At 34.9% G+C, this 25,973-nt stretch overlaps 1 protein-coding gene across 1 annotated transcript in view; it reads left to right on the top strand.

Moving 5' to 3' along the window:
* GPHN (gephyrin) overlaps positions 1-25,973 on the top strand; it is a 709,158-nt gene that overhangs the window by 640,014 nt on the left and 43,171 nt on the right. The window contains 2 exon segments of the mRNA XM_079127200.1: positions 14,496-14,595; positions 14,598-14,616. Coding sequence (XP_078983326.1) covers positions 14,496-14,595; positions 14,598-14,616 — 119 coding nt within the window.

The raw sequence follows: 25,973 nt of genomic DNA, 5'->3' as shown, positions 1-25,973 counted from the left end.
TCTTTCCAACACCTCAGGTGACCAACTGTCCTGGTTTGCCTGGGATTTCCAAAGACATGTGACTTTTAGCTCTGAAACTGGGATATTCCTAGACAATCCCAAACTGTTAGACATCCTACAACACCTCACTTTTTCTCCTCATTGAACTGCCTTGCTGGGACAAAAACCCTGTGAAAGCACCAGTAGTCACTATTTCAGCACTTATAAGATCCTTTTCCCACAATAAGACTTATGCTACTATTGAGCAGAGACTCTTCGATTCTCACTTCATACAAAATCTATTGCTTTATGCATGGTAAAGCCTACTCAGTGAATAAGGTGGTTCAGTTTTAAGTTGGCACTATATCTAAAATGTTTCCATGTGTATTAATTTATTTGTCTTTATTTTTTCCAGCCCAGATGACTTACTCAATGCCTTGAATGAGGGTATCAGTCGTGCTGATGTCATCATCACATCAGGGGTGTATCCATGGGGAAAAGGTATGAAAAATGGGCTCATAAAGATCTATCCCCTTTAACATCCTTGCCTACGGTGGGTTAACTGTGGTCTGGTATTTGTCACCAGGCCCCCATAAAGTTGAAAGCCCATGGGCCTTCAGAAATAACTTGTCTCTATAAAAAGAATACAGTGTGTGAAGGTCAGAGAGCTTACCTCAGGAGCAGCCTAGAGAATCATGCAACTTGCATAATGTTTTTTGCTGTTGCCCTAGAGACTTCTTTGGTTTTCATGAGTTTTACTACATTAGGACCTCCTTTTTATATGATATTTATACCAAGGTAAAGCTCCAAGATCTTCCCTTCTACTCAATTGTTTTTTTTTTTTGTTTGTTGTTTTTTTGTTTTTTTGTTTTTTTTTGTTTTTTTTTGAGGTGCTCGGGATTGAACCTGGGGCCTATCACAGTAGCCATGGCACTTGACCTCTAAGCTACTCCCCCAGACCTCTGCTTAAATTTAAACGTGGCCTCCCAAAACCACCCTCTCACCCACCACATATTCCAGACCTTACAAGATCCTTTAGCTCACCTTCCAACAGAGAAAGAAATAAAAAATTAGGCATCCCTCTTGCCCTATTTTATATAATAATAACATAATGTATATATGTATAAATACACTAATATGTATGATTTCTTAAAACTAAGTGTATTTGTACATGGTATATGCTTAGTCCTATAAAAATCCCAATTTGAATATTTTAGTATCATTAAGTTTATGTATCTTAATGATATGTGTTAACTATTATGATTATTGGATCTATGAATAATGGTCCCCACTTCCCCATGCTGTGAATTGAACCTAGGGCCTCACACTTGCTCATCCCTTTTTATTTATTTTATTTTGAGACAGAGTCTGGCTGCATTGCCCAGGCTGGCCTCAAACAGGTGCTCCTCCTGCCTCAGCCTCCCAAGTAGCTGGGATTAAGGACATGTACCACCATACTCAGCCTAAATATACTAAAATAAAACATTCTTTACTACAAAAACCAACTTATGTTTTGGCTCAAAAATATTTCAGATCACAGAATGCTTTGCCAGTCTATAATCCCTTCCCTTATTTTCTTTTATCTCATATTAATCTTAAACTGAAAATTATAATATTGCTAAGATTCATATTTTCCAAGAATATGATTTAGTTTAAGCTAGATTTAAAATGTAGTTTAAATTTATCATATATATACTTGTTCTTGGTTCCTGTCCACTCTAGTTACAAACTGCCTAAATTTATAATCTACCTCTTTGGACAGTATACTTTGAGAGCAAATGTCAGAATTTGAGAGCACTGACTTTGAGAGAAAATGTCAGAATTCAGTCGCCTGAACAGAGAATTTCTGCCTTCTATTCACAAACTTTAGTTTTAGAGTATTTGAAAACAGTACTTGCTACTAAAACTAGAGAAGAAAAAGAATCTTAGTCCATGACTACAATCTCAAATTACATTCAGGAGTGAGAATATTGAAGTACGGGTAAGTGTTCTCAGATAGGTGACTGGGTTAGTCTTTCCTCCAAGTCTCTCAGATGTCTTCAGCTCCAAGTAGAGCCAATTATATAAGACTATAAGAAATAATTGCAACATGTTTATTTTCATTACCATGAGATAGCTCTCAGTATCACAAGAGCACATCCTAAAGCCAGGATTATTTAAATGTTAAATTTGTTATTTCAGGAATTGTTCATGTAGAATTATCTTAATTCCTAATGAACTTAATTGTGGGATAATACCCATTTGACAGTCCTAAAGTTTGTCTTTTCTACTACCTCTAGAGAGGCAAGAAACTTAGAGCATGCATGGGCTTGGTAGTTGTGGCTCAACTGTAGTAAGGACAGAACACTTGTGAACCTAACCTTCTTCATTATTTTTAATGAAGAGGTCAGTTATCCTAGGGATTGCTTACAAGTAAATAAGACCAACATAATGAAGCATATTGGTTTTATTTATGTATATTCTTGTAGTAAGGTACTTAGACTACTACACCTTTACTTTATTAGGAGAGAGACTTTAGGACCTGGGCCTGCCACAATATTCCCTAGGAGCTTATAATTGCCCTTCGTACCTTCTGAACTAGAATGAGATGATAGAGGAACCAGGAAGAAAGAAGTAAAACATGCAGCAAACTCCTGCCAGTTATATTCCCAAAAAGAAATTCATTGTACTTTGGTAGCAGAAAAAAAAAAAGCATAAGAAATAGAATATCTACTTCAGCCCAGAATATCTACTTCAGTAGAATATCTACTTTCAACTGAGCCTGAAAACCAGTCACAGAAAAGCAGGGCGATCAAGGAAAGATCCAGAGGCAGTCTGTAGCAGACACACTAAATCTTAAGTGTAAAAATTCAGGTATGCACAGGGTATGTGCCTATAATCCCAGCAGCTTGGGAGGCTGAGACAGGAGGATCACAAGTTCAAAGCCAGCCTCAGCAAAAAAACGAGGGTGCTAAGCAACTCAGTGAGACCCTGTCTCTAAGTAAAATACAAAATAGGGCTAGGGATGTTGCTCAGTGGTTGAGTACTCCTGAGTTCAATCCCAGTGCTCACCCCACCCCCCAAAAAAAAACAGTTATGCAAGAAATTTATTAGATTAAATTTAAATTGTACTCTAATCACCTATGCAACAGAACTGGCAGGAGATTTATTTAAGCCACAATTTGAGACCTACTTCAAGGAATCTGGAGAGGCTTAAGCAGCACAAAAACATCAGGAAACACATCTGGTCACTAGTCTACACTGGATATGTCTAGAGTGTTCTTACATGCCCTTCAATCTCAGGTTTTACATGCCCTTCAATCTCAGGTCTTTGCTACTTTGGGCCATGCTAGCCACACTGGGATGGTGGGGAGGTTAGGAGCCTCAGGGCAGCCAGCTTCCTTCTGTGTATTTCACAGCCAATCTCTTCTGACGTCTGGCCACCTCCCCAGCATATAACCTGGTAAGCAGAGTGGAAGGAGAGGCCCTGCTGCTTGCAAAACCCACAGCCTTCTGTACTCTTGCCTGTCAAGAAGAAATGACTCTTCACCACTGCTTCCCTAAAGATCTCATCCTGCCCCCACACAGCTTTCTCAAAGAGTTTTCATCTTATACAACACTGAAAGTTTTCATGAAGTAATAGCTGCTTTTTGCCTTCAAAACTAAAGAATCTTGATGCATTACTATAAGTTTTCCACAATCTGCAAAATGATAAATAGTTCAAAGACAATGAAATATGCCAATTACCCAGAAGGATGTCTAAATTGACAGCAGTAATCTTTTCTGCCCATTTCCAAAGTCTCTTAATTTTTCCCAAAAATGTCTCCACCACCCATATGATCAAAATATCTCAAATAATTATTGAGCACAAAAAGGACTGATCTCAGTAGATTTAGCCTGATTTGAACACAGAATGTTAATCAACCATATAAGCCTTATTTGTTTTGCAAACCTAGAGCAATGGGGAGTCACAAAATGTTTAAAATTCAGTCCTATGTCTGCTTGTTCTACTAGATCTTGGGTTAGCAGTATACTCTCATGAAACCATCTGCTTACAAACAAAAGAGCTCTGGAATTCCTGACTCAGTCCACTGGTGTGGAATAAAAGTTATCCAAAGTTTATCAATACAAAAGGTGTATCCAAGAGGCTATCATTCTTTGAAATGTCTGTACCTATTATAGTCCTATTAAAAGTACCTATATAGTCCTTTTTGATAGTGCTCTGAATCTGTCTTGTCCCAGACACAGGTCATTAACTGCTTATCATAGCCTCAGGTAATCATCAGAGTAAAACATAAACTTTCTATAGATAATGATTCTCAATGACTGTGTTAATTTAATTTACTACTGCAACCAGTAATATCAGAATATAAGATAAGTAAAATTGTCTATTGGGATATAATAAGGAAACTATTTCATAAAAGTGTGTGTGTGTTGTGTGTGTGTGTGTGTGTGTGTGTGTGTGTGTGTGTATTTGCAGTGCTAGGAATCAGATGCAGAGCTTCATGCATGCTAGACAAGTCCTCTGCCAACTGAGCTAATCTCCAGCCCAATTTCATAAATGTTTTGCTCACAGTTTCCTCTGAGAGGAAACAGGAAGGACATTGTCAAATTCTCCAGAAACTTTCCAAGGAGCAAACAATTTCAAAAATCTTCATATTATTACAATTTTACCTATATGAATCTAACCTAGGGCAGACTAGGCCATCTCTTCTCAGAAATGACAGTTCTTAAAATAGTACATCAAACAAACCTCATTATTTCCAGCATCTCTTTTAAAAATCTGTGATTTTTCTGGTTAAGTGTTTTTTTTTTTTTCTTTTCCACGCCCCCCCCTACTGGGGATTGAGCCTAAGGTGCTTCACCTCGGGGCCACATCCCCAGCCATTTTTATTTTTATTTTGAGACAGAGCCTTGCTAAGTTGCTGAGGCCTGGCCTAGAACTTTCATTCCTCCTGCCCCCAGCCTCCCAAATTACTGGAATTATAGGCATGTGCCACCATACCTAACTTATCTAGGAAATTTCAAAGATAATTTTAGGTATAAAAGATACTCTGAACTTTTTTTTCCCTAAATTAGGCCTGACTTTTAGAAGACAAAATCAAGAGTTATCAAAAGAGAAATGGGCACTTGATTATGATAAGGATCATAGGTATTTGAGAAATATTACTTGGTTACCTAATTTTTCAAAGGAATACTGAAGTATTTGAAAATAAGCACAGAAGGTAACATGTTTGTAAATAACATGTTTAATATGTTTGACTCATGCATAAATGAGGAATCTTTGTTCTTTACTCTTTTGTTTCTTAATTAATCAGAGACAAAGCACAAAAGGCAGAGTTCACAAAAATAATAGCTTTTCATTATTATAGAGAAGACCTTAATTAATACCCAAAAAAGCTCATTAAATCTGAGCAAATTCACCAGGCACAGTGGTATACACCTGTAATTCCATCAGCTTAAGGAGCTGAGGCAAGTTCTAGGCCAGCTTCAGCAACTTAGCAAGGCCATTGGTAACTGAGGAAGACCCTGTCTCAAAAAAAAAAAAAAAAAAGGACTGGGGATGTGGTGAACTCATTAAAATTTTTAAGACATTTCTCAGTTTCATTTCAGAGATATAAACCAAGGCAAATAAAAGTCATTTCCAAAGCTTTATCTTTCTCTTTTAAATTCTGGAAAAACTTGACACTTTACTTTTAAATAAAGAGAGCCTATAAGATCAAAACTATTTTCACAATAATATTGTCTTTATTTGCCTTTTTTTTTTTTTTCTTTTTCTTTCCTGAGTATACAGTGTAGTTTTTCCCAGCAGCTAAAGGATGTGTGATATCTCATCCATTGAATGCAGCAGACAGGAGCCTAACAAACATATGTTAAGGACAAACATTAAAGAGATTTTAAGGGCTAGGGTTGTAACTCTGTGGTGCTTGCCTCGCATGCATTAGGCACTGGGATTGATCCTCAGCCCCACATAAATAAATAAAATAAAGGTATTGTGTCCATCTACAACTAAAATCAAAAACAAAAAAAAAATTTTAAGATTTTCAAATTATAAAACAATGTATTAAAAATAAGTGATTTAGTGGGCAGAGAGATGCACACCTTTAATCCTGGCAACCTGAAAGGCTGAGGCCAAGAGAATTACAAGTTTGAGGCCAACTTCAGCAATTTATGGAGACCCTAAGCCATGTAGTGAGACCCTGTCTCAAAAATAAAAAAATTTGAAAAGGCTCAGATGCAGTTCAGTGGTAAAACACCCTGGGTTCAACCCCTAGTACCCACCCCCACAAAAGTTACTTGTATTAACATGAAAGGGCTTCATCATTGCTATTTTCCAGTGAATCAACAAATAAATCTTTTTTATTTCTTAATTTTAACTTCTAACACAGTAAATGTTGATAGATTAAAGCCCCACATAAATAAAAATTCTTAGAGATTCTTAATGAATTTTAATTTAAAAGTATGTAAAGGGGTCCTGAGACCAAAAATTTGGGGAAGTCAACTTTAAGAAAAAAATATCAGGGCTGCAGTTGTAGCTCAGGAGTAGAGCTTTGCCTAGGACTTGTGAGGCACTGGGTTCAATCCTCAGCACCACATAAAAATAAATAAAATAAAATAAAGGTATTATATACCTCCATATACAACTTAAAAAAAATAAAACAAGAAAAAGAAAAATATATTTTCCCTTGAAAAACTCAAGAACACACATAATTATACTTCTGTCTTTATTAATCCTAGTATAATTATAACCACCCATATTAATTATAACATTTAAGAAAATAACTAATTTCTATTTCTTTGAGAAAACATTGAGAAGTCATATGTAATTATTTTAGCAGACTAGCAAATCTCATAAACACACAGAATACAATTTTCTACAGCCACACACATCCTCTTACACCTTCTTATTGCAGCAAAGTTAAACAAATACATTCATTAAAATAAACCAAAGATACTGCCTTTCTGTAGCATATAAAACAAGAAGCAAAGCGTAATTTTTAAAAAATCATATTAACTTAAAATTATACTTAGTAATCAGCGATCTAGTATTCTTAGAAACTATCAAGCTATCTGATGATTGTTCATTAAATATCAGCTTACATAAAAATCTTGAAAATTATTTTCAAACCAACATACTGTAAAACATAATTATAATCTCAAATTTTAAAATTAAAAAAAAATTAAATACTGGGATGTAGCTCAGTGGTAGAGTACCCCTGGGTTCAATTCCCATTCTCTCAAACTAACAACAAAAATTATAACGAAAGAAAGTTTCTCAGAATAATTATTTTCCTTCATTGATCTCAATTTTATTTTTTCTTTGGTACAGGGAATTGAGTTCAGAGTTGCTTAACCACTGAGCTACAGCCACAGCCCTTTTTTATTTTTTATTCTGAGATAGGGTCTTGCTGAGTTGCATAGGATCTCTCTAAGTTGTAGAGACTGGCCTAGAAAATTGTGATCCTACTGTCTCAGCCTTCTGAGTCACTGGGATTAAGGTGTGAGCCACCATGCTGTGCTACCATGCCTGGCTCAATTTTACATTTTTATAATCTTAAAAATGTAGGAATCTTTTATAATCTTAAAAATGTAGGAATATTGTTAGCTCGCTTGGTATATAAAGCTATATAATTGGGGAGGGGGGAACACCCAAATGAAATAAAATGCATACTTTTTATTATATTTAACACTGATGAAGAAAAGAATATTACTGGGTTTTCTTAATAACTAAATTTATTGCACTAGTGTAATTTGCCAAAGATTTATCTTCACTATATGAACTTGGAGTCTTAAATGTAGGGTTGTGGGGTTTTTTTTTTGGTTTTTTGTTTGTTGATTTGTTTGTTTTTAGTTTAGCCCATTTAAAATATTTTAACTTGCCGGGTGCAGTGGTGTGTACCTATAGTCCCAACTACTCATTAGACTGGGACAGGAAGATCCCTTGAACCTTGGTTTGAGGCCAACTTGGGCAATATAGCTAGATCTCATCTCTTAAAAATAAAAAAAACAAATAAATACTATCGGTAAATTTCTTTATTATCTGGAATTTTAGAAATATTCTATTTATATAAGCATTTATTATTTCTCTAAGCTCAGAACAGAGTAGTTTTAAAACACAATATAATTTGATTTATGAATACCACCCAGAAATGGGTAAACATCTCACACTCACTAAGTAAGGTAGGTTCCTTTCTGGAATACAGATACCTAGACTCATAAGGAACGTGATCACTTCTGCCACTGCTAAATTAATTTGTATACTAATAAAGAGCTAGTCTCTTCCTAGAAGACCCAGAATTCTTAATTTGGGCTCAAAATGGACAATAAGAGAAATAACAAAAAGACTAATAAACCAGATTATCTGTCTTCTATTAAGAATAGCTTTGTATTATCCACTTACAGAGATCACCAAATGCTTAGGCCATAAAATCAAATTTCTAGTCACCACTGCCACATGGGGGAATACTTTCTTGGTTGTGCACAGAAACAAAAACAGGACCAACTCAAAATAGAGAACCTGGAAGTTAGCAAACAGAGTTATACTCCTCTTTTGAATTCACTCCAGGACCAAGAAAAGTTATGTCCAAATTTAAGCACCCATACAATACACCTCTCTAAGCCAGTTACTATGACCCATACCTATAATCTCGGCAAGTCAGAAAGCTAAGGTAAGAATATCAGAAGTTTGAGGAGTGCCTGGACAATTAAGTGAAACTCTGTATCCAAAACTCTGGGGGTGTGGCTCAGTGGTAAAGTGCCCTGAATTCAATTCCTGTACCCCCGGCCCCGCCCCCACCCAAAAAAAGCACTTATCTGGCAATGAAGTTTAACTGATTCTATCAAATAAATCAGTGGGGCATCTCAGTGGAGTATACAAAATTGAAGTATGATGTTTTTTAAAGATAAAACTATGTATCTCATACATATATAAAATGAACATGTATAAAATAATTTATTTAACTTTATAAATGGAAACCAGTAAGATATTACAACTGATTCAAAAGGGAACTCAAAGAACACACACATAGAGGTAGTCAGGAATGCTGAGATAAATTTGCTAATAGATGCAAAACTGCTTGATACCCATGGGGCATATTCAGTTATATTCATCAGACAGGGTTCATTTGTATATTTTTTTGACTAAACATTAGGTTCACTGTCATAGCTCAGGCTGCTGTAGCAAAATACCATAAACCAGGTGACTTGAACAACAGATATTTATTTCTCACAGTTCTGAAGCATGGAAATCTGTAAATCAAAATGGCAGTACAGTGGGGTCCTGGAAGGGCTCTCCTCCAGGTTGTAGACAGCTGACTTCTCCTTGTATCTTCATGTGGCAGAAAAAAGAGCTAACTAATCCTCTGGCCTCTTTTCTAAAAGCACTAATCCCATTTATGAGGGCTCCACCCTCATGACCTTCCTACCTCCCAAAGGCATACTATCACATTGGGGGATTAGGGTCTCAGCATATGAATTGGAGAGCAGGGGGGTTCATTTAGTCCATTGCATTTACTATCAGTTTTCTACAGATAATTGCTGTAAAACAACTCAAAAACACAACCCAGAAGATTGTGCTGCAATGGATACCCAGCAATCTTTTTTGTCCATTTTAAGTCTTTCACAACTTTTCTGACACTAGTATTCGTCCTCACATGAGCTGAAGAAAAGATCTTCATCTATTTGTCTTTCTTCTTCTCATCTGATACCAGGTTTCAGAATAGCAAACTATGCTTGCTGCTTCAGTAAGTAGACAAAAATTTAATAACAATGGTGATCCTCAGTCTGTATCACTATATCTGGTACACACTTTCCCTCTGCCACAAGGAACATGAAGCACTCCTTCCTGATCCAAAAAGATCTAAAAAGATAATTTTTGAAAACAGGAATTGTTTTCAAGAAAAATTAAGTACTCCCAATCATTTAGCAAATCTACTTAACAAGCATCTGCTTTCAAAACTGTGTCATAACCTAAAGCCCTGCAGGAATAACCTCTATCTCTGCAGCTTATGCCTCTGTCCTACTCATTCACCACCTCCAGGAGTTGTCTTTCAGTTCTAGACACACTCTTTTTACTGCTTTAGAAGCTTTTTTATATACCTTCCCTTCCCTGGGTTCTCTTTCCTCCACACCTCACATGCCTGGGTCCTTCTTATCCTTCAAGAATAGCTGATATATCACAATCTCTTCTAAAATGACCTTTCCTGTTCTCCACCCACCACTTATTTGCTATACTTGCACCTGCTTATTTCCTTCATAGCATGTACAAAAATAGCAATTATTTTATTTGTTGGCTTACTTGATATTGTGTATTTGTAAGATACAATGACCTCTTTGTAGTAGGGACTATGTCTGTCTTGTTCACCCTTAAATCCTCAGCACAGAATTCCTATACCTAAAAAGTACTCAAAAATAGGTTTGTTGAACTAACAAATGAATGAGTGAAAGGTATGTGCTATTCACCACGGATATATATGGATGACAGGGTTCCTGTGCTCACAAACTTTGTAGTCTAATAAGGAAAACTACAGGCAAGAGCAGTAGAACCCACGTGCACAATGTCAGAAGGGCATAGTGCTGTAAGAGGCACATGAGAAATACCTGGAGATTTTTTAATCTGCTCTGATAAAACAGCATTTTTAGACCAAGTACATCTATAAAATCCGTAGAACACTTTTTAAAGAAGAGAAAAGAAAAGGCGAGTATCTGAAGAGAACAACCAAGGCAGCCAAATTCAAGTCACTAAGATATCAGAGAAAAGTGAACCACAGAGAAATGCAACTGGAATTATTTCACCTTATTTGTTTATTCATCTATTTATTCATTGGCACTGGGGTTTGAACCCGGGGTGCCCTACCACTGAGCTACATCACCAGCTCTTTTTATTTATTTTTATTTTGAGAAAGGGTCTTACCAAGTTGCTTACTGCTTCAGACATGGAATCCACCTGTATTAGCCTCTTGAGTTTCTCGGACTACAGGTGTATGCCATCGTGCCTGGTTACCCTATTCTCCCTCAAAGAATTTACTAATTTCCTAACCAGAGTGAAGTGGGTGGGGAGAGTAATGAAACATGAAGCTAAGTATAAAAGAGTAACTAAGAAGCTAAGGAAATAAGCAGAATTTTTATCAACCTTAGGAGTTCAAAACCTGCCAAAAAGTTTGAGACTGAAATCAGTTTAAACCCTTGAAGGGTTGTGCTATAGGAGTAAGGACATATCCAAAATAAACTAGCCTTCACAGGGACTGAAATCTACCATCAAATTATCTCAATCCCCAGTAAGATGAATATAATTGGAGTTTACCTTAACTAACTGCCAGAATAAATTCAATACATTTTGAAGAAATTTATCATGATCCAGAGCCTCTGCAGATTTTTTAATAATAATATATTTTTTAATTACCAGACATTACCAGAGAGAGAACAAAATGACTAAAAATTAAGGGAAGAAAAAATGTCTAGAAGAGCACTAAAAGTGATCCCAGTATTTATATTGTCTCACATGGACTTTAAATAACTGTTGTATATTTACAAAAAATAACAATTATTTGATTCTTATAGATAGATTTCACCAGAAAACAAATCTATTGATAGGAACCAAATGAAAATTTTAGAAAAAATAGAAAATATAGAAAAGTATATAAAAGACATATGGGAATATGGTAAAAGGTCTAACATGTATAATTGAAGTTTAAAGAGAGGTGAAAGAAAGAGTCATATTTAAGAGATATTAGTAGTTTTCCAAAGCTGATGAAAAGACAGGAAGCCAGAGTTTCAGGGATCTCTTCTAATTTCAAACAGGACAAATGCAAAGAAATTACACCTAGGTGATCATAGAAAAAATAAAAAACAACAACAAAAGAGAGAATTGTTTCAGCAGAACATATTTTGTTCAGAGGAACAAGAGAAATAACAAATAATTTCAGCATAAATGATAGGACCCATAAAACAATGAACTGGCATTTGTAAAGGTCAGGAAACTGCCAATATGGAACTGAATATCCAGTGAAATATTTTCTTCCAAAATTAAGATGAAATAAAGACATTTTCAACCAAACAAAAACTGTGCAGATCTACACTAGAGTTTTTTAAGGAAAAGGATTCTGGAAGCTTGGAAATGCAGAAAGGATTAAGAAGCAAACGAAAGGGTTAATATGACAGTAAATAGTGTTGATTACATAAAATAATATCTTGTGATGTTTTAAAATATATATAAATCTTATAAATATATATACATAGAATAAATATTATCTATATGTATAGGAATATATAAACACATACATATGTTCTTAAAGTATAGGTAAGATATGTAGTCCATAATATCCTGAAAAGTAGAGAGGAGTAAGTAACTTGTTTTAAAGTTCATGTGTTGCCTGGGAAATTACAAAAATACCAAATTATGTTAGATTATATAAATCAAGGATGCATAATCTCCAAAATAAACACTAAATAATAAGAATATATATAAATAAATAAAATAAATAATAATATAAGAATATATATAAGCTAATACAAGGGAAAGAAAATAAAAGGACAACTATTTGATGAATCCTAAAGAAGGCATAGAAGAAGAAAAAAGAAAACAAAAACAGAAAAGTAAAAAATAATAAGTTTAAACTCAAATATAGCAGTAATTATACTAAATATAATTAGACTGAATCCTTAACTAAAATTTGTTATTTATATTTTCTTTTTTTAAACAACAATAAAAGAAGACTGGGAGTGTATCCATGGTAGAGCACTTTTTTAGCATGTGTGAGGCTTTGGATTCAATTCGCAGCACCACAAAAAGAAGGGGGGATTACTAGATATTAGGAGGGACATTTTGACATTTTAAATGGGTCAGTTCATCAGGAATGTGTAAAAATTCTAAATTTATTACATCTAATACTCTAACCTCAAAAAAAAAAAAGTGAATTAGAAATGAAATTATGTACCCCATTTGTGTACAATGAATCAAAATGCAGTCTGTAAAAAATTAAAAGCTAAATAAAATAATAATAATTTTTAAATGTTTTTTAAAAAGACAATAAAGTTACAATGTAGCAAAATTTATGAATGTTGCTAAAACATCACTTACAAAGTAATGTTAAAAAAAAAAAAAAAGAATAAGTGAGGAGCAAAAAAAAAAGTGAATTATTCTGTCACCCTGCTTCGGAGTTCGAGGGGCTGAGAAGTTTAAATTATTGTCCTATGGATACACCAGATGCTGGGACCCAGATGCCACATCCATTCTTGCATATATGAAAGTTTGGTCAGATTCATTCCACTGTTCTTCCCTTTTCCTGTCTCTTTTTTCTCCTCCTCAATCCCCTTTGTCTATTCTACTGATCTTTCCTCTATTTTGATGAAATTCCCTCTCCCTTTTTGTCCCCCTGATGCTGTGTCTGTCTGTCTCTCTCTCTCTTTCTCTCTCTCATTTTTTACACCCCCCCTTTATTTTGGAGTAGCTTCTGCATATCAGAGAAAATATTCAATCTTTCTGAAATCAAGCTATATCTTAAACCTGTTGTTTAAGTTATACTTCATGTGTCTGTGGTAAGGACTCCCTTTCTTAAGTATTTTATAATCTAATACTTTGTGTTCACACTGTAAACTAAATCCATGTGTATTAGCATCTAAGAATAATATGAGAACAACTAGGAGGAAAATAAATGCCCTTTCAACATCATATAACATAAAGGAAGAAAAAGAATCACATTTATTATATATTTATCTGCAAAAAACCTGAGTACTCATTATCTCGATGCTAACAAGTACTATGAAGATAGTTGTTATAATTATTTTATAAATGAGAAAATTAAGAAAAAGAGCTTGGGTCTGAATCCAAAGCTCTTCCTATTATGCTATATCTTATTGGAACTTGCTACCATAGAATAGCATTTTTGATTTTCTTCAAACATACTAATAATAATATTAAATATCTAAAAGTCAACTAAATTGAGTAATAGAATTATCAATATGTGTAACTAAGCATTACTTGTTTGTCTCAGAGACAAAACATCTATCTCCTTCAGAAAGATTTAATTTCTTTATTAATGTCGATCCTACTTCGAAAAAGAGATAAAATTTTGGGAAAAAAAAAAGAAGAAATGATTATTCTCTTCAGACTTGAGAATCTAATGTCACACAGTCTCTACCTCAGATGTTCTCATTGAAAGATAAGTTAGAAAATAATATGGGAGGAAAAAGGTAATTGTCTTATTTAGTTGGACCAATTACTGGGAAGGCCCTGTATCTCCAGAACATTATTGTTAAATTGTAGCCAAAGATGGTGTGATTTGACCTGCTGTTAAACACAGTGGAAATTACTGTTTTTTAAATTCTCTAAGAACATTTTCTCATCCTTTACTTGTAATATTTATTCAAAGATCCTTTGAGCATATGCCTTCTACATGCCAGAAACAGTTATAGGTGCTAAGAGTGCTAAATTCTGCTTAGTATATTTGGGGTTCTTGGTTTGTTCTGTTTTGTTTATTTTTCCATTAGAAATAGGCAACATTATTCTAAGAAAATAATGGTGGTTTTTTGACTTTTAGCTGCTAAATCCCGAAGATGACCTCTTACCAGGAAAGATTCGAGACAGCAATCGTTCAACCCTCCTAGCAACAATTCAGGAACATGGTTACCCCACAATCAACTGGGAATTGTGGGAGACAAGTAAGTATTGTATTTTACTTTGAAAAGTTGTTTGTACAAATTGAACTTTTAAAACACTAATTAAATGGAATTGCTGCCAAAGAGACAAATCTAATACCATAATTTTTCACTGATCACATTCTTCAGAAGCTAAAGAATATAGAGGTATTTATATCCTTTGAGAATAGATATTTTCTTGGAATGCTATTATAATATTTTACTTTGCTATGGTGTATTAAGTGTACAGAGATCTTTTTTGATAGTGTTAGCTTTATGCCAGAGAAACTGTTAAAGAGCAAGAGTCTGCCACTGAGCCAAGGGAGTTACAGTAGTCCTCTTTTACTAGTTCTTGTCATCACTCCTGAAAGACTTCAGAAAAGTGGCTCAAAGTAGCAGGAATGAGCTTATCAGAAGGAATAGGAAAAGTGAAAAGGGGACACTCTCAAGGGGAGGGAGTGGGTTCTTTCAGAGAAAAAAAGATAGCATGCCCTTTCTTCTCTCCAGTTTTATTGGAAATCCCAAGTAAGTTTCCAGAGAGTCCCACCCAGGTCCATCTCTGACTTTTGACTGGCAATGGGATTGCATCAGAGTTTCAAGTCCCCACTGTGCATGGCAAAGATCCAAGACAACTCTGGGTCATGTTAGCCCATGCTTGTGGTTCTAACTGGAACCAGTATTTAGGGGGAATTATCCTGATGTCCCTGAGTTCTGGAATCTGGTCTGTATAAGGTCACAAAAGCCCCCCTCTTCAGAGTAATTTATGTTCTTCTTATCACCTTTTCAGAGCTGCATTTCTCCTGAATACAACAGATTGTTTGGTGATTAATGTAACATATCCTATTGATTTAAGACAGGCAACGTGCAGTAAATTGCTTTTTTAAAGACAGAATGCCACATATGGTAGCCCATGCCTGTAATCTCAGCAATTTAGTGTACCCCTGAGCAACTTATTGAGACCCTCTCTCAAAATTAAAAATAAAAATGTGCTGAGGATGTAGCTCAGTAGTACAACACCCCTGGGTTCAATCTCCATTACCATGAATAAATAAATAAGCAAGCAAGGAAGCATGAGAGGGTCAGCACAGAAGGTCTAGTTAATAGAATTATTCCCTTAACTTCATGTTCCCACTACTCGTATTCATCTGTTATCTATCAGAACTAATAGTGATAGTGTTATTCCTATTCACACTTTCATTGGTTTCAAGAAAAACATGAAAAACATAGGTGAGGGGCTGGAGTTGTGGCTCAGTGATACAGTGCTTGTCTAGCATGTGTAAGGCACTGGGTTCAATTCTCAGCACCACATATAAATAAATGAATAAAAAATAAAGGCCTATCAACATCTAAAAAAATACTAAAAAAACATAGGTGAGTAGAGTAAGAGAGATGGTCAAAATTTTCATTATTTTTTAAAGTTTAAATATAATTGCTTTCTAGATTTTTATATTGATTTTTATATCCTTAAGTAACCCAAGTTTCTCCCAGCTCCACCTACTGAAATATACAAAAAAGGCAGATTGACTATTATTGCCCATATTTAAGAGTGTATTGTCCCTGCCTACCAATTAACTCAGCCCTGTGGTACATTCCCCAAATATTTCTATGAATCTTCAGTGGTGTCTCACATGTGATCAAAAGCAAGTCTGCTTTCTGACCACCCCACTACTAACACAACACTGCTGCTTAACCATTTTTCACCAGACACTATTTCCAGCTCAATGGAGGTATACTTGCACTTGACATTAAGTAATATTCAAGAATCATCCTTGTAGGGACAAAACTAGGAGATCAATGAGAGTGATATATACCATGATGTATCTTTCACCCTAATCATGTTTTCTTGCTTGTCACCACCTTGTCACTGAGTAAAGCTCAGTATGTTTGGATTCTTCCTTTAAGAAGAGTGCTTTCCCAGGGTCAAATGTGTTTTTGAAGAGGCTCTGCCCTAACCATTTCACAAGGTATGCTCTGACAAAGTATGCTATGAACTCCTTCTTAGGTGCAAACTGGATACAGTTCAAACCTTGGACACAGACAGCAACTTACCAGTACCTGAAAATGTAGTACCTTTATGTCATCTCACCTTTTAAAGTTATCTTCTTACCTCTGGTTATTTTTCTTCTGAGGATATCAGAGTAGAAGTTATTGGATATATTTTCAAGTGTCAATCCTAAATCTTTACCATTGTTATTTACCTGAATTTTTAGTTCTGAAGAAGTTCACCAGCCAACTCAGAGCCCATACTGATGAAAACAGCATACAAGTTATACAGTATCAATGTCCCTAGTCCTAAGAAGATAGTAGAAAAGACCAACTGCAAGGAAAAGGAAATAACCTGTTCTTTTTATAAATTTCAAGCACCTAAAATTTATACTGATGCAGACATAGCTTTAAAGAACAAAAATTCAACTTCTGAGGAAAGGATGAATCTAAGAGTTTTAAAAGCACAAAGAGATAAGGCACAAAACTATAGGAAACAAACTCACTAGATTTAGTACAGTTGTTTCCCACCCAACAATGGTGCTGGCCCTACCTCCAAGTGCATTAATGAGCTCTAAGAAATATTCTAAGGTAAAAGGAGCTTTCTTTATCTTTTTCTTCTGTACCCTGAACTGCTGTGGACTATAATTCTGTCCATTCTCAATCCTATTGTTACACTTTTGTATTTTTTTAAAGTTACTATGGTATACTGACATCTTTCTATAAAGTCCAAACACCATTGAAATGTTCTTATTTTGATATGATAATATTTAATTGTATAGAATCCACAGTGTTGATTTGTTACGAACATTTCCCAATAATTAATGTTGCTATTTTATTTAACTCCAAGATGTACCTTGAATATAGCCATTTTTTTTTTAACAATTTGCAAATCTTGCCAGATTTGAAGAGGTCCAGGGTGAATAGTTTAAAATGCAGAGGTGGAATGTGGGAGGGAAGAATTCATAACTATTTTATTGGTAATCTGTGCTAGGAGTTTAGCAAAGGAAACAAGGTACATTTACCCTACAGCCTGTTGATATCTGTGTACGTTGCCTCCCTCTTCATTCTTTCTCATAGCCTTTTGCAAATGTTGTATACAAGCCTCTGCAGGAAGCTCTCCAGGAACATAAGCAGGATCATAGGAGAAACTCTGCCCTGTGTTTAAAGCAGGGGAAAGAAATTGCTCAAGAATATAAGCAGTCACAGAACCCTGACTAAGCTGTGACAATTCTCTTGTAGTTTAAAAAGGATTGAATCTGGTTTTTAAATTCTATATGATTCAGTCTCTCAGGTCTTGGTCTTAATTTTGACAATGTAAAATAGAAGAGTAAGACATTACATATTTAGATTAAGTTGTCCTAAAATTTGCCTTCATTTATTGTACCTTTTAGCTAAAAAGAGAATAATTTAATAGTACGGTGAAAATTACAGAAGTGATACTTCAAATACCTGAGACTTAACAACTACATTTGAAAAGCATTTATTTATAAATATTATGTGTGTATTAAAATGCATTTACTAAGTTATATTTTTCACATATACATGGAACATAATACTGTTGGGACTCCTAGTTCTTTTCTTTAGAAAGACAAATTTTGGAATTAAAAGATGTTAAATAACTTGCCCAACGTTATACAACTAGTTAGTGGCAGAGGTAGAAATAGAATCTAAATTTCTTGATACTAACAGTCCACAATTCTCTGCTATCATCATGAAGACAAGATATTATGTAAGTATGTCAGAAGAGTATAGCACTATGACTGGAGGGGTCAGAAGTTTTATGAAAGTGCAATTTTAGTTATACTAGAAGGATGAGTGAGATTTAGATGGGAAAAGATGACATATTAATCAAAATAGGAAATACTGAATGATCAAAAACAGAGATATAGAAACAAATAATTATAGAGAAAAAAAAATAAGTAGCTATTCAGATTAGTCCAAATGATTACAACAGGAAGTTCTAGTAGAAGGATAATGCAGGTAAATGTAGTAAAAATTTGAGGCCAGATTTTGAAAGGCTTTGCAATCCAAGTAGAACTATCCAATTCAGTCAAATTTGAAGCTTTTTTTAAAAGCAAAAGTGACATAATAAATCATTATTTTAGAAAGATAATTGGACTGAGATGTATCACATGGGCTAATGATGAGAAAGACTGGAGATAAGAACAATACAATTTGTTTATTCACTGTTTTGTCAGTCATCAGGAAGTATTGATTCCTCTTAGAATCACCTGGAGATCTTTTTGAAAATGCTGATTGTGATTCCCAAATCTGGGATGGCTTAAGGTTTTGCATTTCTAACAAGCTACCAGTTGATACCAAGCTGCTGATCCACAGATTGCAGGAAGAAGCAAGGCTGTAATAAATTCAATCGTGTTTACCATGAATTCTAAACCAACTCATATTGAAGATACAAAGTTGAAATAAATAAACATAGATCCTACCACTAAGCTATAATTATACCATAATAGTAAAATTATTTTAGAAAGTTCCAGCACTTAATCTCAGATTTGAAAGATGGAGTTGGAGAATATCAAGCTAAGTGAAATAAGCCAATCCCCAAAAACCAAAGATGGAATGTTTTCTCTAGTAATGAATGATACATAACAGCAGGGGAGGTGGTTAAGGGAAAAATGGAGGAACGATGGATTATGTAGAGGGAAATGAGGGGAGGGGAGGGGACAGGGGGAGGAAATATGGTGGAATGAAACAAACATATTACCCTATGTACATGTATGATTACACAAACAGCGTGACTCTACATTGTATACAACCAGAGAAATGAAAAGTTGTACTTCATTTGTGTACAATGAATCAAAAGGAAAAGAAGAGATTAACCATGCCTGGTGGCACACACCTATAATCCCAGTGGCTAGGGAGGCTGAGACAGGAGGATCATGAGTTCAAATCCAGCCTCAGCAACTTAGCAAGACCTATCTCTAAATAAACAAAAAAGGTCTGGGGATGTGGCTCAGTGGTTAAGTGCCCGAGTTCAGTCCCCACCAAAAAGAGGAGTGGGGGAGGGAGAGAGAGATATTAAAAGAAACCATGAGGGTGTTATACTACAGAATAAGGTCAGCTTTGGTTTATTTTCAACTGAGTAACAATACCTTGTTGAAATGGTATCTATAAACACAAAATGCCCACAAAACCCAGCTGTTAGGACTCTTTGCCATAATTGTATATCCTTTAGCAACACACTATTTCCACATCTTTATCCTCCATTTGCAATCTGTTCTCTTTTGACTTTAAAACTTCCTTCCTGTGCTTATTCCCTAAATGTAAATCTTCCCATGGCTCACCCTTAGCTTTCTGTCCTTCTGTTTATGCCAATGATTCTCAAATCTTATGTCCCCACCCTGAATATGAAACTAGTCAAGGACAGATATTCCAAATTGGCACAGATTTTGTGAGTTTATATTCTTTTAAGGTCCAATGCATTTCTGGCTACCCTGAATACAGGACAATAGATGTCCTAGTTTTCTTTTTCCTGTGATTGGTTCAGTAACCTACTAGCCTCTTTTTGTCCTCCTAGGCAGCATGAGCTACTACAGGAGCAAGAGCAAGAGTATAAGACAAAGTAGGAAGTTTGGATAAATACATAAGTACAGAGTGCTATATGTGCAGCTAATCCGGTGAGGCCAAAACTTCTCAAAATATTGGGCATTTGGATATACATGCTTCTCTGATTATTTTTTGTTTTTTGTTTTTCCTCCTTTTTTCTAACTCCCTGAAAAAAATTTGTTTGAGAAATTGCTATCTTACATATTCTATACAGAGGAGAAATGGAATTTGTCTATACTGGGCCAATATTATATTCTTTCTCACCAGGTAATAATAAACTCCTTGAAAACTGGAAGAAAGACTGTCTTGATTGCCTTTATGTCTACAACATTTAGCAGGAGTACATCTGGATTAGAGAGCCCTGCCATCTTTTCCTAGAACACCTTCTCTATCCATAGAACCTAGAAACTTCCTTTGTACAATTGTTCATAAGAATCTTACAGGGTCCTTTCAAAGTAATCCCAAAAACCTTGGCCAACAAAAAACAAACAAAAGCAGACAAAGAACAACTTTATAAAACAAACTTTAGCCTGAGGAACAAGCCAGAAAGTATGGCAGTGACAACAGAATTGCATTAGTAAGTGAAATTGTTGCCATTGGGATGTCCAAAGTCCAGGTCCTTGGTCTTGAACAAAGAATCGAGCAAGATACATAGAGGTAACAGATAAAGTGCAGATTGATTGAAGGTGAAGACAGCACTCTGTTAGGTAGAGTGGAGTGGGCTGAGCGAGAGAGAAAGAGGCTCAAAGTCTCAGTGTCTGGAAGTTATATTCTGGAAGCTTATATTCTGAACTGTGGGGCATTCTCTTCCCTATCCAGACCTGATTGAAGACCTTATCCCACTTTCTTCCATTGGTTACCATATGATACCTGATTAGAATATTTTCTAATATACCCCCATTGGTTACTTTAGAAAACCTAATTAGAACACTGCCCACTTGACCCCTGTTGGTCATTTTAAAATTTGAACCTGTGGCATGAATTGTAATGCTGATATGTCCTCAGTTGTCATGGCAATGGAATTTATTTTAAACAGGGATAAAACTGTCTCCTTGTCTTGTCCTCCTGCAGCTTCTTTCTAATACTCTGTTTCTGCCAGCTTGGTGTCCCTGAAACTAACAAACTGAATCCCCAGAAGTTACACAACACAAAAGCTTTGTGGCTGGGATGATTTGTTTCATATTTCCAAAGAAAAGGATCTTGGGGAGAGAAAGAAGGATAATGTAAAATGGTTTTAGAAGGCTATTTTAAATATTGGGGAGCCTCTTTCTCCGGCTTAAATCTTACACATTTACCTATTTAATGTAACAAGCAGTAATCATACTCCAAATATACAGAAACCACTTGAGGAACTTTTTAAAAAATAAAGTTCAGCATTAATTGAGTTTAAAACATTCCTAAAACTGATTTAACTGTTGAGTCATTTGTGTTTCTACCTCAGCTTTACAACAGCTTAGTAATGTAGCTCACCCAATGCTGACTTGGACCTTGTAGCCTCTCAAGACCCAAAGGACTGGGAAATTCCCACAATTTAAAAAAAGGGTCCCCCTTCTGGAAAACTGCCATCACAGAAGCCTGCACCGCTCAGATCATTCTGGGCTTGGTTGCCTCTGTCATAAATTTGGTGTTCTGGGTTTGAATTGCTTGCTCTCAGTGCTGCCAACTTGTGAAACTGCCTCTTCACGTTAAAGCATGAAGTAGAAGATTAACAAGTACCGAGATAGCAAATGGGGTTCTTATAAAACTAGCACATTTAGCAGGATTTACCAAGATATACTTAATCAGTTTAGTGATTACTTAGGCAAAGCCAGTGCCTTACAATTTCCAATTTTTGAACCAAATGTGTCCTAACTTTTTAGTGCTTACCTAATGTTCTTAAAGTAGGAATTTTCATCAAAGAGAAATCAAATTTTAATTTAATTGGTCTTCTTTATAAACTGCCTGCTTCCCTTATGGAATAAACACCTCACTCCTTTCAAATGCTCAAAATGCAAAGTTTTAATTTTTGAATCAAAATAATAGGTTTATTTTCTGATCACTTTATCAGCAAAAGTCTCTCATTTTCTTTTGGTTAACAAAGAATATTCTTCCTACCTGAACAAACATATTTAATGATGAGATTCTTCCCACTATTAAAGTTTTTTTAGTGGCTATTACAGTTACCTTTCTTAATCCTTAAGAAATGCTATTATAGTTGATATTTCTCTTTCTTCTAATAATAACCTCTAGATATTACTGTACCTCTAGAAATTATTTTCCTACCCTCACCTCATAAAAGTAATATCTTCCAGAAAGCCTTTCTTAATTGTCCCAAACCAATTTGGATCATTATGTCTCACTCACCATTTGTATAATTTTTTATGTATTTTCATTTTAATTCAATCAATGATGTCATCTTTGCTTATTCATTTTCTAAAATTTTTTTCAAATGTTGTTTACACTAGCTTGTTAATTTATAGGCTGGGACCATATTCTCTTCTTTCTTTATATGACTCCTTAGTGCAAGAACACCAAGTGGAACTGATGAAGGGCAAAATGATGGCTATATATCATGTATAGTTTTATTCCATACATGAAGTAGACACACCCAAAAAAATTTGTAGTTCAGGAATTTATCCTTGACCTTTGAAGAAATTAGTATATGTTCCTTTTTTTTTTTTTTTTTTCTTTTTTTGGTACTGGGGATTGACCCATGGACGCTCTACCACCAAGTTACACCCCCTGCTCTCTTTAATTATTTTGAGACAGGGTCTCACTAAGCTGCTGATACTGGCCTTAAACTTGTGATCCTTCTGCTTCAGCCTCCATGTAGCTGTGATTACAGACATGTGTCACCATGCCTGGTTCACCATTCCTTAATCTATAATCCTAGAACTTTTCTCACCATTCAACTGTCATCTTCACTCATCTTAAAATAATACAGCTTGCAGTTGGTATACAGATGAAACAGAAAACTAATTAGCAGCTGTTGTCCATCTGTGTGTTTATATTAAATATTTTAAAATAAAAATGCATTTGCATTCTGAATACTCTGTCTGAAATTTATAAATGCTAAACTTGGGTAAATGCTTTGTCTTGGTTTTGAATTTTGCAGCAGACTTCATGGTAAAGTAAAAAGAAATTTATGCCAGAATCAGGATTATAGTAAATTTAAAGCAGATTCAAATTTTAAAAAGCAAAACTCTTAATGAAGTAGTCCCCCCTTGCAATCAGATCTGCTGATTTGCAAAGCAAAAATATGGCATATTCTCTAGATACTATATTCTTCCTTCACAGAAACTGATTAGTACATATAGTTTTGAAAAAGCCACACATTCTCTGATACATTTATTTTGAGATACACTTCTCTTTTCTCTTTTTTCTACCTATAAAGTTTATACTTCTTTGACATAGGACTGACTTAGAATGCTAGGAAGGTTGTTACTCTTGTTTGGTAGCCATCTCCCAAGTTGAAAATTAATGGCATGGGACTTTAGGGAAAAAAATAGACTTGTATTTTTTTTCCTTCACTTAAGTCAAATAGTGGAATGGAATGCCCCTAATGTTCAGAAGTGAGAAAGAAAAAGAATTTGATCTAAAGAGAGTATCATCTTGCAATGCTCAATTCAGTTTCTCTTTCTTGCTTTATCTTAAGGTGCAAAGAGAAATAGTGTTTACATAATTTTCAGTATTCCATAGACTAAAAATATCTAAAATTAAAAGGAACTTCTGATATCAGCTAGTCCAGTCTTTACTTCAGTAGAGAATTAAGAAAAATCTCTTCCTGGTAGTTATCAGGGTTTTTTTGGTTTTTTTTGGTTTTTTTGGGGGGGTGGAGTCTTTGTGTTTGTTGTTGTTTGTTTTGTTTTCAGTACCAGGGGACTGAACTCAGGGGGACTGTTTTAGTTTTTTCATGAAAAGGATCTTATTTCCTCACGAGGCAGCACATTCCTTTTTGGGTAGCTATTCTAGTAAGGATGATTTTCCATGACACTTGACCAAAGTCTTTAATTCCTGTTTCTTCCATCCATTAGTACTAATTCTGAATTCTGCCCTCTGAAGCAATACGAAATAAATTGACTCACCCTTTGTGTGATGACCTTTCAGATATGGTTCATATACAATTCTGTTTTGCATTAAATTTCTTCTCAAAGAAGAAACTATTTATGATTACATAAATGTTAGTAGTATCTTCTGTTCCATACTCAGACAATATTTTCTACAATATTATTACAGTTGTAATACTAACCACTCTTTATTCCCAAAACTACTGTGAAGAGGTTGACTTGAAATCAGGATTCACCCACACATTTACAGAGTGGCCACAGTGTGCAAAATTTTGGCAGTACATTACCAAGCCTAGAAGGAGATGAGATGAATCATCTTGTAAGAGAGATATACTTTGATATTTATCTTACACAAATTACCTTTTATCACATTTGTTCTTTTGATATAAAAGTCCCTTTTAGCATTAACATTGGCACTCCTTTTTTTACTCATTAACATTTACCTGGTGACTGTGATGCCCTACTTATTTTCCAGTCTTTTATTTCTTTTTGTTGTTATAGAGGACATTCCATTTATTACTTAGTTATCTTTTGATATTTATTAGGAAGATTTTCAAGCATACATGAAAATAGTATATAATGAAATACTCATGTAGATATATATTGATAATATTTTCATAAATACCATAGTTTTTTGCTGATATATTTAAAAATAATCATAGCCATCTCTTTTGTTTAGGCCCTTCTGGTTGGGGTGCTCTCGAGTTCTTTTTTTCTAGCGATTCTATTCTTTTTTTCTTGTTTTGTTTTTTGATTCATTGTATCATTTCTCTGGTTGTACACGAAGTAGAGTCACACCATTTTGCGTTTTCATACATGTACATACGGTAATGATGTTTCTCATTCTATTACTTTCCTTCCCCCCCTCCTTTCCATCTACATAATCCATCCTCCTTCTTCCATTCTTCCCTTACCTCCTCCTGCCCCTGTAAATGTATCATTAACCACTTATCAGAGAAATCATTCAGCCTTTGTTTTTTTGGGATTGGCTTATTTCACTTAACATGACATCTCTATTAAGAAGAGAAATGCAATCAAAACTACCCTAAGATTTCATCTCACCCCAATTAGAATGGCGATTACAAGAATACAGCAAACAATAGGTGTTTGGCATGGATGTGGGGGAAAAGGTACACTCATACATTGCGGTTGAGGCTGCAAATTAGTGCAGCCACTCTGGAAAGCAGTGTGGAGATTCCTTAGAAAACTTAGAATGGAACCACCGTTTGACCCAGCTATCCCACTCCTTGGCCTAATCCCAAAGGATTTAAAATCGCATACTACAGTGACACAGCTACATCATGTTAATAGGCAGCTCAATTCACAATTAGCTAGATTGTGGAACCAACCTAGATGCCCTTCAATAGATGAATGGATAAAGAACAGTGGTACATATAACAAGTGGAATATTATTCGGCCATAAAGAAGAATAAAATTATGATATTTGGAGGTAAATGATGGAGTTGGAGAATATCATGTTGTCTTTATTCTTAAGTATGTTTTTTTAAATCACATTAAAATGGGATTTGAGATTAAAACAAAAAGTCCAATTTTTACTTGCCTTAAATTACTGTAACTCTGATACTACATAAAATTGTTTGCTTTACCAGGAAGTTTGCTATAAATGATGCCCATGATGTTTTTTGCTTCCATTTTACTTTCTATTATGAATTATATGACTTTATTAGTTTCTGTCTTCCCTTCTCTGTTATTGGTTAGATTCAGATACTATTTGCTGTCTTTTATCTCCCTTATTATTTTGAAGTTTGCTATACCCTTCTAATT

This window comes from Sciurus vulgaris, assembly GCF_902686455.1.
Source record: "Sciurus vulgaris genome assembly, chromosome: 2".
NCBI classification, from domain to species: domain Eukaryota; kingdom Metazoa; phylum Chordata; class Mammalia; order Rodentia; family Sciuridae; genus Sciurus; species Sciurus vulgaris.
The sequence above is the reverse complement of the archived record's forward strand: the minus strand, read 5'-3'. Positions and strand labels throughout refer to the sequence as shown.